The sequence below is a fragment of the Nelumbo lutea genome, chromosome 5 (genome assembly GCF_056320005.1).
Source record: "Nelumbo lutea isolate HS-2025 chromosome 5, American lotus-T2T, whole genome shotgun sequence".
Classification (NCBI taxonomy): domain Eukaryota; kingdom Viridiplantae; phylum Streptophyta; class Magnoliopsida; order Proteales; family Nelumbonaceae; genus Nelumbo; species Nelumbo lutea.
Genome location: NC_142688.1, coordinates 2,200,791 through 2,218,158, shown reverse-complemented (window position 1 = coordinate 2,218,158; position 17,368 = coordinate 2,200,791). Strand labels below are relative to the sequence as shown.

General features: G+C 35.7%; 1 protein-coding gene across 2 annotated transcripts; it reads right to left on the bottom strand.

The window, feature by feature from the left end:
- Window positions 1–1,026: 1,026 nt before the first annotated feature.
- Window positions 1,027–13,334, bottom strand: LOC148849793 (Zn-dependent exopeptidases superfamily protein). Of its 2 annotated transcripts, none has more exons than XM_088943971.1 (11): window positions 12,895–13,334; window positions 12,425–12,482; window positions 12,222–12,332; window positions 11,772–11,909; window positions 8,083–8,152; window positions 7,943–7,998; window positions 7,619–7,744; window positions 3,303–3,442; window positions 1,774–1,846; window positions 1,634–1,708; window positions 1,027–1,551 (listed from the first exon to the last, which is right to left on the bottom strand). In XM_088943971.1, exons 1-11 carry the CDS (start codon window positions 13,026–13,028, stop codon window positions 1,231–1,233), a joined length of 1,302 nt encoding a protein of 433 aa, XP_088800097.1. In that variant the 5' UTR covers window positions 13,029–13,334; the 3' UTR covers window positions 1,027–1,230. The 2 variants fall into 2 exon arrangements, with proteins under 2 accessions (XP_088800097.1, XP_088800098.1); XM_088943972.1 differs by having other exon boundaries at window positions 11,772–11,928; window positions 12,895–13,244.
- Between the last annotated feature and the right edge of the window lie 4,034 nt (window positions 13,335–17,368).

Here is a 17,368-nt window from a genome sequence, read left to right as displayed (position 1 = left end):
TTTGACCAATGAGACGGAACCCGGAAAGATTTAGGTTGACTGTAAACGTGGAATGGAGTGAATAAAGTGCTCTTGATTCTCGCTTACATATAAGCCTCGAAGAAGAAAGGAACAAAAGGAAAAGACTACTATTTGAATCTCCAGTCCCAGACTCCCAGGCATGGTTTAAAGTATCGGGGGGTAGGCAAATAAGAGGAATTTAAGATATCTGTAAATTTTAATTAATAGTTGCTAACTTCTCCCGCTGGTTGTAGCACAGGCTTGGGAGTTGGGATAAAAAACTGTGGCTATTTGGGGGGGGGGGGGGGGGGGGGGTATGGGTACTGGGGGATTGGTTACCTACTAAAAAGTTGTCGAAAGATGGATATTGATTGAATCTAAGCCTTTATCCAAAAAAAAAAAAACTAGCAATGGCCCATCTTTGGTTCCTCATTTCTCATCAGCAATGGATCGAATGAGTGGAAAAATTGTAGAGGACAGAATCTCCAGTCAATTCATCCAAATAGGTAATAAAACGACAGAAAGAAGACTAGGCTGGGCTGTGTGCGGACTGCGGAGAAGACCTGTAACAGGTGATACGTTGATTGGGGGCAGAATGAGATGGCGAAAGATCAGACTGGTCATAGACTATCAAGAAATTATTATAAGTGTCTATAATTTAACAAAGGACATGGAAGTGAATAGAACGGAAGGGAGAAACAAGATTCATGTAGCCATCCGGTACAGTTGGAACAAAGCTTAGATGGTGGTGATAATAATGAAGATTACTGGTTACATTTCCACCACATGCACCATAACACGTGCAAGGTCAATGCAAAAGAGATTTCTCTGACTTGAATGAAGCCATGAAGCACTTTTACCTGGCGTTTTTTTTGGCAGTACCACCTTGTTTATCCTTTCCAATTGAACCAACGCTTCTCACCAGTGCATCACTTCGAAAGTAAATCTCCCAATATTCCGCGCAGATTGAATGTAGGATGATCCAAGGTGATAATGAATATTAAGAAATCGTAGACGGTGCAATGCTTTTAAACCCAAAAAATATCAGGATATTTTTCATTGTGGTAAATAATTGCTTTTACACTGAAATTTTGTATAGTCGTGTAAGTTACAAAATCATTTTCTACACACAAAAATCCTCCCCTAAGAATGATGACCATAAATTAATACCTTACATCTTTTGTTTTTTCCTTTCACCTCTTTTCTTTGTTGAATCAGCAGAAAACAGATTCAGACAGGTAAGGCTGATACCATTGGTCTGCTGCTACCTTTGCTCTTTGAAATTCTAGAAAAGAACATGAACATTAAAAGCACTGATGATAAAAGAAAGAGCCTAAAATATGTTCTTATCTCCTGCATCCCAAAATCAAGCACCTCTGTCTGTTTTCCATACCTACTCTTCCTCCCCATCAAGTATCCATCTAAGTACTCATCTATAGATATCAGCTTCTCCAAATCAGGGAGAGAAACCTTTGAATGGATTTCATCCAGCCGGCGGGGTCCAGTCTCAAATATTGTCAAGAATACTGAACACCAGTCGTTTAGAACTCTCTGAAACCCAAAAAACAAGTGTGAAGAGACTGTCATATAGCTAAATTAAAAGTACTAACTGTTTTAAATGTAAATAACCTACATTGAATGTGGCCAGATCAATAGGATTGAACATTCTAAAGCAGTCCTTTGAGGAGGCCTCTTCATTGCCATAGATCTGTAAGACAAAACAAGTAAATAAGGTCCTCACAAGTGACCAATGGTAAGATGTAATTTACTCACCTCAAAAGTGAAAGCCATTGGTGCCTTGACAATGTCATACATGTAATCTGTAGCAGTCCCATGTGCCAGGTACCTGAAATTATGTAGGGAACTTTCTCAATTAGCAAATTATTATGGATCAAATGCCAAAGTAATAGAATTATCATGTTTGTTAAAAAATATTTATATAGTCTCTCACTTTCATGTTTCTTTTTGATAAATAAGGATAAATTTCAATAATAAAAACTAATACAATTACAAGCTTCCGTGGAGAGGCACGAGCTGCATCCTCTCCTAACAGTAGGAAGAAAGACAAAAGATACAAAACAGATTCAGTCTACAATTGAGCCCAATACAAACTTTCCCTATTTACCCCTTGCTTTGCAAGACCATCAGCCATAGAGTTTGCTCCCCACCCATTGTATTCTCACTGTCAAGCTTCTTGTTAGGCAGTTGATTTTTTTTTATTTCATTCTTAAAACACCACACCATAGAGTCCGGATTTTGTAGCCTTGGAGTCCCCTTCTATTATCAACTGTTCCACACCTTGGAGTCCCCTTCTATTATCAACTGTTCCACACCTATCTGCACTGCTAACTGTACTCCCTGGATAGCGGCAGCAAGTTCCGCCCTAGTAGAGTTTCCAACTCCTATGGGTCCTGAGAAAATAAGAACCACATTCTCATTCTCATTCCTCAGTACCCCTCCCACCCCTGACGGACCTGGATTACCAAGACTAATTCCGCCGAAATTCAGCTTCAAGAATCTTTCAGGAGGGGGTTCCCAAGCCATACTCACTTTAGTCTTTATGGATGAACAATTAGCCACTGCTAATCAGTTCCTCCAAATATCATTAAATGAGAATTGATGGAATAGGTCCAGTGATTTTAGCCATAAGATCACCCTATTTAGAATGCAGTCCTTCATCTCTTCTGGGCTTCTCTCCTTCTCTTGGAAAATTCTGTTATTCCTTTATTCCCACACGGACCAGATCAGTGCTGCTCTTGCACACCTCCACATAATTCTTCCTCTTCTGTCTCACTTTCATGGTTCACTACATGCGAGGTTACAACTAAGCGTTTTCTGAATTCATAGCCCACACCCACCTGTTGCCCACTATACAATGTGAACTGGGGACAAATTTGAACTTCTGATTCATAGTTCATACATTATTAGTTGTGCAATCTTTGATATTGAAACCAGACATCATTAAGCTGGTAACTCCTGCAATACCACTATGTTTTTCCCTTTCCCTTATAAGTTATATGTGAGTTTACAAGTCATTAACATAAAAACGAAAAAAGACATTAGTAAACCAAAAAATACCATCTGAAAAAAATGTCAACAAGCAGCTAAGAATGCGATTTTATTTTTAAAGCCAAAAACTGTTGAGAAAATGCCAGAAGATGATTATCTTCAGGGTGGTTGATTTGAATCATGAGCATTTTTAGTACAAGGGTTGCTCAATTCAATGTAAATATTAGCTATAATTTAGTGACTGGAAATTGTTTCATGATCTTCTTTCATTCACATTATGATCTAGTACAAACCCGACGGAGCCTCCCCCTGACCCAACCAAGCATCTGTCTAGGCAGTGAAGATGGTTCAATTCTTCAAGCATTGACTTCATTATGTGTGATGCCAAACCATTTGGTGTCGTGTTCTTGTGGTCATATGGCATGAATAGAGCCTGAGTACATGAAATAAGGTAAGAAAATGGTAAATTCCAAGGACAAGAATCAGGAAAGAAACAAGAAAAGGGAATATGCAAGGAAAACAAATGGGAGATATAGAAGCAGATAATACTGTAGGCAACAGATTACATTCAGAATAGTCTTGTAACAAAATCAATAATCTAAAAGGTGTCCGCACAGTGAATATCAAATTTAAAGTACAACTCATTTGCTAGTTGGTTCAGACAAAAGTAAGCTTAAAAAAATACATCAGAACTAAAAGCACTGATAAACTACAATGCAAACACTTTTTTTTTTTAAATCCTTACCTATTTTAATGATTTTTTAAATAACTTGACCTGTCTACTTTAGCATAAACAAATAAAATTTGGCTTCAGCTTAGCCAGTAACTTAATTGTTTGACCAATGATAACAAAACCGTGAACTGGCAGTTTGACCCGGCTTACCACCCATAAAGCAAACAGCAAAAGTTGGACCTTACCATTAACCTTTATTAAGGAAAACCAACCTGGAGGTCAACTCAGAAAGGAAGCTACTTCTCGGTCACTTGTTCAACCATAGGTTGACCTGTCCAATATAGTGTAGACTTTGCACTAGCATATACATGAAGGGCCTTTGCACAACAGTTGGGTTGCTCCATTGTGACCTGGGTGACCAGGGTTCAATCTTGGAACTCTCTGTATGTGCAAGGGTAAGGCTGCGTACATCTGTCTATCCTCCCCAGATCCCACATTGGCGGGAGCCTCGTGCACTGGGCTGCCCATACTACATATACATGTATATCTCTTATACATATCTGGTAGTGTAGAGAGACAGGGCCTAATAGGCCCTAGTATCTTTTCTTTTATTTATGTAGTGTGTTATTTATTTTGTTTGTTAATGGGCCTGTTACTTCTTTTTATAAGTTTATTTCAAGTTCTTGCTTAGCTGGCCTCCCACTTAAAGGCATACTTGTAATTAACATAGAAAATGAAGATTAACAAAAGGATTAGTGAGGGGAGAGAGGAGATTATCGAACTCTTCTTCTTCTTCCTCTTCTTTTCTCCATCTTCTTCTGTTCTGCTGTCTTCCACTTTCTTCTCTATTTTTAATCAAGTTTATATCAGTTTTAGAGGACTGATTTACTTCTTGGTATCAGAACAGTTTTTTCCCTTCTCTTTTTTTTTTTGTTTTCTCTTTTCTCGTACACCCTTCGATTAGGAGAGTGTATGGAGAGACAAGTTCCCTATAGATCAGAGGATCTTTTGCCTAGTTGGTAGAGGGTTTGGAGAGTTGAAGTCCGGCCGAAAACTGCCAAGAAGTGATACTGTATTTTTTCTACCACAAACCCTAGCCGACTAGAGAGCTTTGAAGTTATAGGTCAAGGAGAAGCTTTTGGTGTGGCGCTCAATGCTTGGGAGGTGTATTTTGACTCCTAGAAGTGTGTGGTTAAAACTTGAAGGAGGTTGGGAAGCTTTGGTAGGAGCCTAGGAGAGGCTGCCTCTTCTCTCTCCCTCCTCGACAACCGAGTGCAGTGAAACCCTAGTTGTCAAGTACTCGGGTACTGTTTTGACCTCAATTAAGTTATAAAGTCTGAAAATCTAGTTTTTTGATTTTCATTTGATCAATGGAGCAATCTGGAAGTGAGTACAAGCAGATGCCAGTATCTGGGCTTGGCTCGGTAGATTCCTTTTTGACTAGAGTGACCACAATTAAGTTAGATAGAATCAATTACCTAGCTTGGGCATAGTCTATACGGATTTATGTTTGTAGTAGAGGTAAATTAGGGTATCTCACAGGCAGTAAGGTGAAACCTACAGAGACAAACCCTACATATGAGAAATGGATGCACAAGAACTATATCGTAATCAGATCGTTGGTTAACTCTATGCATTATCTTTGGATGTTTTCAATCAAGGAGATCTAGGACAGTGTTACAGAAACCTATTCACAAAAGTTGAATGTAGCAAGAGCCTATAAGCTGAAGAGTGATGTGAAAAATCTAAGACAAAGGAGGAGTGTGGAAATCTACTACTCTATGCTGAAATCACACTATGGTAGGAAATTGATGTTATGGAGATAGTTGTATGGGAGAGTACTAAGGATGTAGAGACTTTTAGGAAACTGGTGGAATGAAACAGGGTGTTTGAGTTTCTTACAGGACTCAACCTTGAGTTCGACATTACTAGGCAAAATATTCTTGACCAAGGATTGTCCAAGCATATGCTATGGTAAGCAGTGAAGAGAGTAGGCGACATGTTTAGTTACAGTCCACCTACATAACACTTTGTACATGCTGGAATAAAGCTGAAGGGTCCGATTGAGAAGAAAGAGGTGATATGTGACTACTGCAAGAAACCGAGGCATACTAAGAACACTTGCTGGAAGCTTCATCCAAATCTTCTCCCGGACAGGTTTAGGAATAACAAGAATAACAACAATTTTAAGAAGAATACTCAGACAAGAAAGCCTAAGAATGCTAATGTTGCCACAGATAAAAGATTGGTATTAAGTTTGGGGACATGAAGGATAGACGATAAAATATATTTATTTTTCCACAACTCCAATAGTGTGAACTTGTCTCACACCGCCGATCTCAAGCCCAGATAAAGGAGGAGGATTGTGTCAGGCTGGAAGCTGGCACTAAAACTTTTGCCAAACTCTCATGGTTATGCATCCTGATTTGTCTTTTTGTGCTCATCCTAGGGCATCCATAGAGGCAACAAGGAGACCTGTTCATGGGCAGGGTGGCCCGACGGGCCGGCCTGACCCCCAGACGGGCATGAACATGCTTTTTGGCCCGTGGGCTTAACCTCGGGCCAAAAAGCCCGGCCCACATGAAATTCGAGCCGGGCTCGAGCTTTGCCAAAATAGCCCGGCCCGGCCCGACCTATAGTTAAACCTAAGTATAAACCCTATGTGATGTCCATTTGAATAAATTTTTTGATTTGAGAAGGTTGTTGATTCACTTTTAGGCCCATTGTTCATTTAAATAGGGGAAAAAAACATCTGAATTAAAAAAGATAATGTCTATTTGAATAGGGAAATTTTTGAATTTCTTTTATTAGGTCAGGCTTCAGCTCGGGCTCGGGCTTCGGGCTTTTTATCAGGGCCCTCGGGCCCAAGTTGTAGGCCCGTTGGTCGGGCCGGGCTCGAACTCGGGCCTAACATTTTTTTGTTAATAAAGAGTCAAAGCCCAGTCGGGCCCATGAACAGGTCTAGCGACAAGCCACACCTAGGGGTGGCCACGAACTGAGCTTCTCACGAGCTATTCGAGCTTGGCTCATGAAAAGCTCAGCTAGGCTCGGTTTAAATTGAGCTTTGAGCATAGCTCGAGCCTGATACATAGTCTCGTTTGCTAGTTGAGACGAGCTAGAGCCTAGTGAAGCTCGACTCGTAAGGCTCACGAGCCTAGTAAAATAAATAAATAAATTTTCATTATATACATACATACATACATATACATATAAATATATATAAAATAATAAATTTTTACTATAAATAATAATATTTTATTTTTTATGTATAATGGTAAATAATTTTTATAATTCTTATTTTGTTGTATGTAAAATAAAAAACATTTTTATATGTATAATTTTTATTTTTTAGAAAAAACTTCGCTTGTACTCAAGCTCGAGCTGAGTCGAGCTTGAACTTGCGAGCTTTGAACCGAGCCAAGCTCAAGCTCAAGTCTCTAGCTCGAACCTAAGATTATTTCGGTGAGCAGAGCTCGAATAGCCAAGTATTTGGCTTGGCTCAGCTTGAATCCACCCCTAGCCGCACCTTAACTTGAGTGTAGTGTCAAGTGGGCAAGGGTAGTCCTTGGAAGCAATGCACCACAACAATGCTTGGTTGTGGTGTTAAAAGGCAAGGGTTCCCACATCCTTTTAGACAAGGGCAGGTAACGATGTTAGTCTATCTACTTGTTGTGCATGTGAAGTGTGGACCTTAGGGTTGAATTGACCCAAATTGTGATCCTAACCATTTGATCAATGAATTTATTTTGTGTTAAATGGATATATAGGCTAGAAAACAAATATTAAATGTAAAGGAAAAGGGTAATTTGGATGACTAGATCACTTCTTGCATGTGCACCATATGCATATTAGACTACAACAGTGAAAATGGATCAAAATTCAGTGGGGGATAAGGAACTCAACAACAAGGAATCATGGAAAAGAGGCATGACTTACTTCCATTCCAGAGTGCACATTAACCCATATATGTGGATCAAATGATGCTGAGAGCTTCTGCATTATTTGAGTTTCAGGTTCGCTAAAAGGAGCTGTTCCTGGATTTTCCTCATATGGATCATAGTCCTACAGTTAGAGGAAAAAACATAGAACAAAGAATCTTAGTACTACAGAACAAAATATCATTACTATATTGGACCAGAAGAATAGAATCCCAAATGAGGGAGAAACATCCAACAAAAAACAAGAATTAACAGCCCTGATATAGGTAAAAAGAAACTAGGTTTCGGTGCTCAAAAATAAACACAATAAGGCAGAGCACACCTTCTCTTTTTTTCCCCAGTCTACACTCCAATTTCGGTTGAGATCTACTCCCCTTCCTAACAAATAATAGAAACTTAAGCATTCCTATAAATAGAAAAGCAAGCACATGATATTAAAAACAATACAATGAATTGTATGACCATTTCTCCTCTCACAGAGATCTCCAGCTTCAACAAGTTTGCGACCATTCAGATTTTCCATTGGCACAACCTGACATATTGAAAAACATATTAGAGAACCGGGGATGTGAGTTCCTTCAAGCATTTCTTCTCTAGGCCAAGCAAACCTTAGACCTAGACGGTCTGGCCTGGCCTGGAAGTTATACATATATATGGTAAAAAGTTAAATATTTTATAATGGTATAATAACTTTTATAGGTATGGTATAATATTTCATATATATGGCACGTATTATGTATAATTGTATATAAATATTAAATTAAAAAAAAAAAACTGTTTTAGTTGTTTTAGGGGTTGGTGGTAGGGACCTCTGTGATTTTGTTGTGATATTTGTATTTGGATATGGGTTTGTTTCTTAAGGTGCTTTGGTATGCATGTATGTTTTTTCTCTGTTTTTAGGGGCTTTGTTAGGGCGGGTCTGTTGTTTTTTGGGTCTGCTATTGCTGGGTGATTCGTTATCACCTTGCTGTAATTTCCTTTTCCTTTCTCTCTAATAAAGTTTATTTCTTATTTATCTTAAAAAAAATTAAAAAACCATAATTAACAGGCCAGCCCAGCACAGCCCATCCTTGGGCCCAGACATATATAATCAAGCCAGAGGTGTGGGCTGGGCCCCAGCAGCCCTATTTAATGTTAACACTTTGTTAAAACCCGATCTGGCCTGGTCCGGCCCATGTTCATCCTAACTATTTGTTTGTGAGAAGTAAAATAGGCAGTAAAATGATGTAACCCTCTCCTCATATTTAAAAGAATGCGGCTAGGAGGAAGGTTATTTGTTTGGGAGTGAGGTAGGAAGCAAGATGATGCGGTTCTCACTTTATATGAGAGAGAATTGAGGTAGGGGCAGGGTGGTGCAAATTTTGCATCCGTTTTTGAGAAGCAAAATTTGCACTGACAATGAATACAAATCATAATTACAAACAAACAAACAGATTCAAAACTCAACTGGGTGCAACATTTGTATTTTGTTATGATTTGCACTGCAAACAAACAGAACCTAAGGCTCTGTTTCAGAAGAGTACAACTACAAAAAATGTTCAGTACAAATGCAAATATGTCTGGTTCATAAAGATGCAAAGTTGGTTTAGTTTTGTAATGAGTAATGATAATTTTGTACTATTGCCAAATGATTTTAGTTGTGATAGGTACAAACTTCAAACACGAAAAGTTGTGGATTCTAGAAAGCAATCACTCAACACAGAAAAGAAGAGGCACTAACTATGGCACTATGAAGAAGCAGAGCAATCACTCAACAGTCAGCACAACCTGTTCCAAACAGTCTGGTGTCTCTCTAACCGGCAACTGCTTCTCGCCATTAATCTTAATGATACCACTTCTCACTGACGGTCTCTGCTCTCACTTTGTTCTCTTAAGTCCAAACAGCCATGTAGGTATAAACCCATTAATCCCTCATTCTCCATTGGCATATATATATATATATATATATATACACATTTGCAATAGTCAAATACTTGTTAAAAGAATGAAGACATTAACTCTGTAGTCTGTAGCTTACTTGCATTGGTATATTCTCATTATATTTTAGGTTGTAATGGCACAATAGTGTTTTTTTTTTTTTACTTTACAATAGAATTTACCACTTGTGCAATAGAAGTATAAGATGATATAATAATCAAATTTGATTTGAAAGTCAAATAATCCACAAACTATGGCTCTTTATCCTACATATGGAAAATAAACTCAAAATATGGTCTTAAATAACATAAATAAATCATTTGAATAAGGTCTTTAAAACAAGTCACCCTTGACAAAACTAAATATAAGCAAAACAAAATGACAAAGTGGAGAACTAATTCTTAATTGAATTGATTTGAATTGCAAGACTCATATAAATTGTAAGATTTATGAATAAAAAATAAGATTCAAACAAAAATTGTAAGATTTTTCAAAAAATGGTTCGGACATAAAATTCAAATTGAAATCCTTGGGAATCATGACTAAAAATTGTGAATCATAAGATTTAAAACTCAAGAAATTGTGAACCTATCGGAAGATTTGAAACATGTGTTTCTTTGTCTATTGGGAGTAGATGAGAGGAGTTTGGTTCCAAAACCCAAGTTCCTTTTCTTGTGTTTCTTTTTTCAAGGCATTGTATGAAACCACTCACACCAACATTTTCTTGTAAATGTCATTTGGAAAGGCACTTCTCTAAAGACAAGTTATTTTGTTGGGAACTGGAAGATTTGGTGCTTATCCACCAATCAAAAGACACAACACACAAAAAAAAAATAATAATGATAAAAAGATTTGGTGCTTATCCTGTCATGTGTGCATTCTCTATCTCAAGAATAGGGAGAGCACCAATCCCTTCATTGTCTCGTCTGTTTGCATCTCAGGTATGAAATCACTTTAATGGAAACCTGGTTTCTTGTAAGATGAAAGGCATGAAATTTTGTGGCACTGTATGGGGGATTTATTTTGTGAAAAAAAAAATTGAGAATAAGGAGCAAAACATTCATTCTTTAATAGATTTAGTCATTGTGAGAATTGGACATTGAGCTTTGATAATTGACATGTGAACAATTCAAGGGAATCACAATGGATGACCTATTGAGGGGATGGGAGGGCATTGCATTTATTTATTTATTTATTTTCAGCAAGTAATGTTAAAATGAAGTGATCGAAAAATAGATAGAATGAAATTAGATTTTGATTGTTTCAGTCTAGGCAACCCTGGCACTTGCAGATAGGGGCGCTGCTAATGATAATAGGGAGAATGTTCACTCAGATCCCTGGGGGCTATAGGTTTTGGTAACTTTTAAATGCAGATATTTTAGCTGTCATTCAAGGTGAGTTGGAGTGTTCAAGTTTCTAGTTAGAGAAGCATAAGCACTAGCAAATAGCCTGAATCCTGAATTTGTTTTAAGTTGGTCATAGGGCTGTTAACTGTTTCACAGACTCTCTACCTAGAACAGATACAGAGGAAACTTTGGGATGGGGAACTCCTGAGCCAGGGGATGTTTTGTAAAGAATTTTATTTAGTAAAGTATCTGGTGCTGTCAGGTTTTTACTGTTTGTATTTGTTCAATTCCACCCTTCAATGGTACATAGAGTACTGAAACCTTATTTTACTGTTAAAAGAAGATTATAATTTACAACATACAATGATCATTCTCAGAAGGCAGATGAATAAACATACTTTCAGAAAGTAAAGCTGAAATGGTGACATTGGTGACTGCTCCAATCAGGGGCCAAAATTTTTGGTCTGGCTGAAACTTGTAATTTATAACCTGACTCGACTCGGTACTTAGTCATAAACATTAAAGAAAGCATTATATATTTGGCTCCATATCCAACTTACATTACACTATATTATGATATATGGTTCTGGTCCTTCTTCAAAGGCAGATGGCTAAGCATATTTCCTGTGGGTAAAATCTGAAAAGGCAACATTGGATTAAAGTTTGGGTTATAACCTGGTCCAATCTGTCTTGACTCACACACGTTAGAGAACAAGATCATATATTGGCCACTGGACCAACTTATAAGACTAGCTGTTTGTATTGAAGAATTCAATCTACAAAGTTCTAGTAAATGATTTAGTTAGTAATCATAGGCAAAATTAACCCACATTAATACTTCATTACTTCTCAAAAGAACCGCGTTCAAATTTTAGAATAGACAACTACCTTTATGACAAGCCTCTCCAGTGTACTGTTTAAGGATGTTGGACCCATCTTGGGGATTGGGTACTCCTCACCTAAAATGGACAGGAGCCGCAGTGCAACTTCGGAGGTAATTAGCTCCCTTCCGTGCTGACCGAAACTCTGGAAGACAAGGAATCCTCTGTCAAAAACACCAGCCATAGCCAATCTCAGACATTCTATTGGATATTTAGATGTATATAGCATATTCAGAAAAATTCTTTTGTAAGGATCATAGAGTTTCCTGTAGTACTAAAAGAGAATAAAAGCCTTTCCCATTTCTAATCCTTTTCTTTTCGTCCCCTCTTGTACAATTCAAAAGCGCTAAGGTCTAACAGAGACTACGAATTTATGGTTGTAAACCAAAATGGTTATTTCGATATGCTCAAGCAGTAAATACTAATTCAACATAAACAGCTATCCTGGAAGACTTACAAGAAGGATACGAATGTTTGAACTGTCGTCGATCTTCCTCCTGCCATGGGCATAAGTAACTACCAGGATCTCTGCATTGTAGCCCTCATTTCCAGTCCTAATTGTCTCCATCTATTTAAAAAATAAAGAATTGACATTGCCAGAAGCTGAATTCTAAATGAATGCATAATAAGAAAAGAGCGAAACTGAAGAATACTACTTACGGTTAGCCTATCCGGGTGACGATGCACCAGGGCTTTAATTCCCTCTATCAAAGCATCACTGTAAAGGTGAAGGAGAAAAAAAAAAAAGAAATTCAATCTCAATTACTGTCTATTTAAAACAGGAAACAAAGTGCAGTATTTCCTATTTCTCAAGGCAAGTATTGCAGGGATGACCGAACAAGAACCATTTCAAAATTATTCCCAATTCTCCAAAGTTGGAAACAAAATCACAGATTGCCAAAAACAACTGTTTATTGCCTTTATTCGTCACAACCATCGACTCGTGAACATTAACAAGAAAAGGAAAAAAAATACAATTCAATTACGCTACAAGTTCATCACTATAAGAAAGCAGACGCATAAACGCATCACGTAGGTGAGGAAAAAGGAAAAAGATGGTGCAATCTCCCGAAAAAGGGAAAGCTATACCAATAAAAGAAAATAAAAGAAGCTAAACCTCATAGGAGTACCTAGAATGGTAGAGATCACGTTTGATCGGGGTGAAGGACGCTTTAGAGAGGTTTCTGCCATTAACTAGTGTCAAGAGTTGCAGAAAGACAAAGAATAAGAACCAAGATGAGCAGCTGGAAAGGAGAGAACCCATCTGCAGAGAAGCTGATGTTTCTTTTCTGTCATTTGTTCTGCCGATTTTTCAGCAGAAATAACGAAAGAAGAAACCCATTCCGATGCCAGAGGACAAGAGGGTTGTCTCGACTCCTACATCTCCACGACAATTTCGACGGTCCTGATGAGTTAGGTATCATCGTCAATTCGTCATTAAAGGTGAACTGTAATGCAGACATACAGATGACTCCGTTGAAATTCCAAAGTCAGATCAGATGAACAGAAAAGGCACCGAGATGGAATCTCAGATGAGCCCTCATATCAGATGGCCAAAATTCATCGCCTCAACCCGGTTCTTGATCTTGGAACTAGAAATGGGGCCATTTTGTGCCTTAGTGATGAACGGTGATTACGTATCTTTCTATTTTATTTGACTTGTCTCATTTTAAACAGTAAAACCTTATCTACCATATATTTCCCCCCGATTCTTACAAAATCTCCGGAGACACCCATGTCACGTCAGAGACAGCCTGTCACATGTTAAATGGAAAATTACTAATATAACTCGCATAAATCATGGACACCCGTTACATAGTAATATAGAGCTGTGTCGGGCTGTCCACAGGACACGGCCGTGCCGGGCTTGGTTGAGGCCCGCGGGCCGGCACGGCACGATAAAGTGGGGCGTGCTGTTATAGCCTGCTGCTACGGCTCAGACGCTCAGTACGTCTGTTCGGACTGGCTATATATATATTAATAACTTATAACTTGAATTTTTATATTAATTATTTAAATTTTAGATATATAAGACAAAAATTAAAAAATAATAAAAGTAATAATATGATTAAAAATAAATTCAAATATTTGTAGTAAATGTGTACATACATGTGGAAATAATAACAATTACAATTATTATTATTTATTTATTATTATTATTATTTTATTATTATTATTATTATTATATTTTGCATTCCATTTTGTCATAAGTAAAAATAATTTTTATTTTAATAATAATTTTTATTTATTATGATGAATATATAACATTATAAATGTTCTCAAAAGCAGCAATTTTTTTTACTTTTTCATTGTTTGTGTTCTATCTTTTTTAAATATTTATTATTCAATTATGACATCATGAATTTTTGTTTGAAAAATTGGATCATTGACCCACCATCTAGATAAGAAAATATCTTTTCTTTTAGATCAATTTTAAATTATATACTATCTACATTATATAAATAATTTTTACTTATCACACTTAATTTTTGTTTGATATAATTTTGTATATATTTCTTTGATTACTTGTACTTTTTTATTTTTTAAAGATTTATTGTTTAACTATCATATCATGAATAAATCCATTTGACCCAAGCCATTTAACCCACAACTTAAAAAGGGAAATAGTTTGACTCCTATGTTGACACTAAATTTTGTATTACATTTCTATCATTGATAAATTCATTTATTATGTATAATACCTATTTTTGTTCAATATAATGAATGTATAATATTAGAGATGTACCTAATATTTATTTTTATGAATATATAACATTAGATATGTGCCCGATTTTTTTTCTATTTTTTACTTTTGTTATTCTTTAAATTTTCTATTTTTTAAATTTTATTATAAGACTATGACTTAATTTCATTTCTAGGTTGATTTTAAAATTGGGTTTCCATTTTTATCATTAATAAAATTACTTCTTACATTTCATATGTATTTTTATTTAGTATAATGAATATACAATATTAGAGATATGTAAAATTCTTTTTATTTTTTGTATTATATATTTTATCTATTTTAATTTTTTATTGTTCAATTATGATATTATTTATTAACCCATTTGACCCCAAATGGTTGAATTGCTTGCCCAACACTAGGAGGGAAGAAAATAGTTTTGTTTTCAAATTATTTTTCAAAATATTTATTTTTATACTATTAAAATTAATTTTGTGGGTTTAATGAGAGAATATACCTTAGTATGAGATCTAATGAGAGAGAATGGAAAAATAGTTTTATTTCTAATTGGTTTTAAATTTTACATTTCATTTCCATGATTAATAAAAATATTTCTTATTTATTATACTTATTATTATTTAATATGTCAAATATATGATGTTAAAAAATGTTCCCATTTTTTTAATTTCTACATTTTTTGCATCTTATCTATTTTGAGTTTTATTATTTAATTGTGCCAACATGAATTGACCCATTTAACCTAAAACGGTTTAATATCTTACCACCACCTAGATGAAAACACTATTTTTTTAAGTAGATTTTAAAAGTATATTTTTATGTTATTGTAATTATTAATTTATTATGCATGGATTTAATTAATAGAATTTAATGATGGTAAGAAACAAAATACTTTAAATATATGATTAAATGAAGGTGAATGCAAATTAATACCTTAATTGTTGGATTTAATGAGAGAAAATTGAATGCATTGGAAATCTTATAATTGTCTCTTCTCAAGTCATTTAATATCAATAATTGATTACTCTTTTGCCCTCCAGAAATGTTCCTAAGGTTATTTGTGCTTTTTAAAGTAGTGTGTGTGTGTGTATATATATATATATATATATATTAAGCTTTAGTTGCTATATTATGTGCAATTGTATTATATTGCCTAGGTATATATACAAATTGATAGTAATCAAAAGATTGTAACAAGGCCTCTTCATAGAAAGTGTGGTCTTCCCATCTTGGTTGCTTAGCTGTACTAATATCCTTCACTATAGTTTGGGCATCCATAAAGATCTGAATCCTTTGTATCTAAATCCTCCTCTGAATTTAGTAATTGCAATCACCCTCTCCTTAATTTTCTGACATAGTTGCAAGTAGACCCCCTTTGTTAGAATCCTCTAAAAGAGGCATGAAAATATTCAAAATACCCATTCAATTACTTTTGACCAAAATATTTACTTTTCAAGTTTTATTTTCATATGAATTGCTACTACAAACATTTCCAATATATTTTATGAAATTGATTTATTTTTCAAAATTTCCCTTCATATCATTCGTTCAAAGGTAAAGCTTTAACTTTAAATTCCTTTTTTTTTTTTTTCTGGTTCATAAAGTTTGTATTATTATGATTATTATTATTATTTTTTTTTTGTAGAGACCGACCTCAATAGTAATTGCATGGGTATTTTGGATACTTTCATGTCTCTTGTTAGAGGATTCTAACAAAGGGGGTCTACTTGCAATTGTCATAGAAAGTTCATGGGAGGTGATCACAATTGCCAAACTTGAAGGAAGGTTTCAGAAATGGTTAGAAACTTCAAGGGAGGTTTCGGCAATTTGTCCTAAATATAAAAAACAAGTGTTATCATCGCCATTGTATTTTACAGCATATGTGTACTAATGTGGAGGTCTTCTGATGGTGAGGATGTGAACTCTTCTTGGGTCTACCTTAACTCCTTGGAAAACAATCTTGTTTCGTTCTTCCTAGATAAACCAAACAAACACCATCCACTTACCTAGCAGTAGTCCTCTTTTAGTAGTTTGGTTCACTTTTTTTTTTTTTTAATAATAACAAAGATTTCATTAATCAAACAGAATAATTAAATGCAAAGGTGGGGAGATAATTCTTAACTCCCCCAACAAAGGCAAGAGCCCTCAAAGTGAAAAAACCAAAATTACAATTGAGCCCAGAATAAAGATTCCCTGGTAATCCCTTGCTTTACTAACCCATTTGCAAACAATTAACAAATCTCTTCACCCAGTTGTACTTTATTTCCATATCCTTAGCAAACCTTGCTGTTAGTTTCGTACCGTTAATTAGGGGTGTCAATTGGATTGGATTTGGTCCAATCTGATCTGGTCCAATGTGAGTCCATTACCTATGGACCATGAATATTTTGGACTGGTCCAAGTCAATATTTGCACTGTCCAATCTGTTCAAATTTGTTTTAGTTTAGATTATTTCTAACCCAAACCTCATCCATTGACACTTATATTCTTATCTTCTATCAATGGTCCAGATATTGACTAAATCAAACCCAATCCAATATAAACTCATTATAAATGGACCAAGTCTAATCCAATCCAATAAATATTTTTGACCATCAGGTCTGAAATGGTCCAATTCAATATGTCTTGTTGGTCCATCCATCCATCCGAATTAATTTTGCTTTAGACGGGTCCAATTCAAAATCGGTCCATTAACACCCCTACCTTTCTATCATTGTCTCATCAGCTGTTTGAGAATTGAAGCGTATGCCTGCTTGTATTCAAACAACTCGTGCAAATGCACAGGTGACAAGTAAATAGTGTAAATACTCATCAGTTAGTGACATAGTTCACATTCCTTTTAATTTCTCTCTTCATATTCCTCTTAATAATTCCTCATTTGAGTTTGTCTTTGTCCGGATAGC

Bases quoted from the DNA above. Each gene is read 5' to 3' on its own strand.
- LOC148849793 (XM_088943971.1), bottom strand. From the start codon at position 13,028: ATGGGTTCTCTCCTTTCCAGCTGCTCATCTTGGTTCTTATTCTTTGTC. The intron at 12,483-12,894 runs GTACTCCTATGA...TCACCTTTACAG, and splicing joins CGTGATCTCTACCATTCTAG to TGATGCTTTGATAGAGGGAA. The intron at 7,745-7,942 runs GTGTGCTCTGCC...CTCTAACTGTAG, and splicing joins ACTGGGGAAAAAAAGAGAAG to GACTATGATCCATATGAGGA.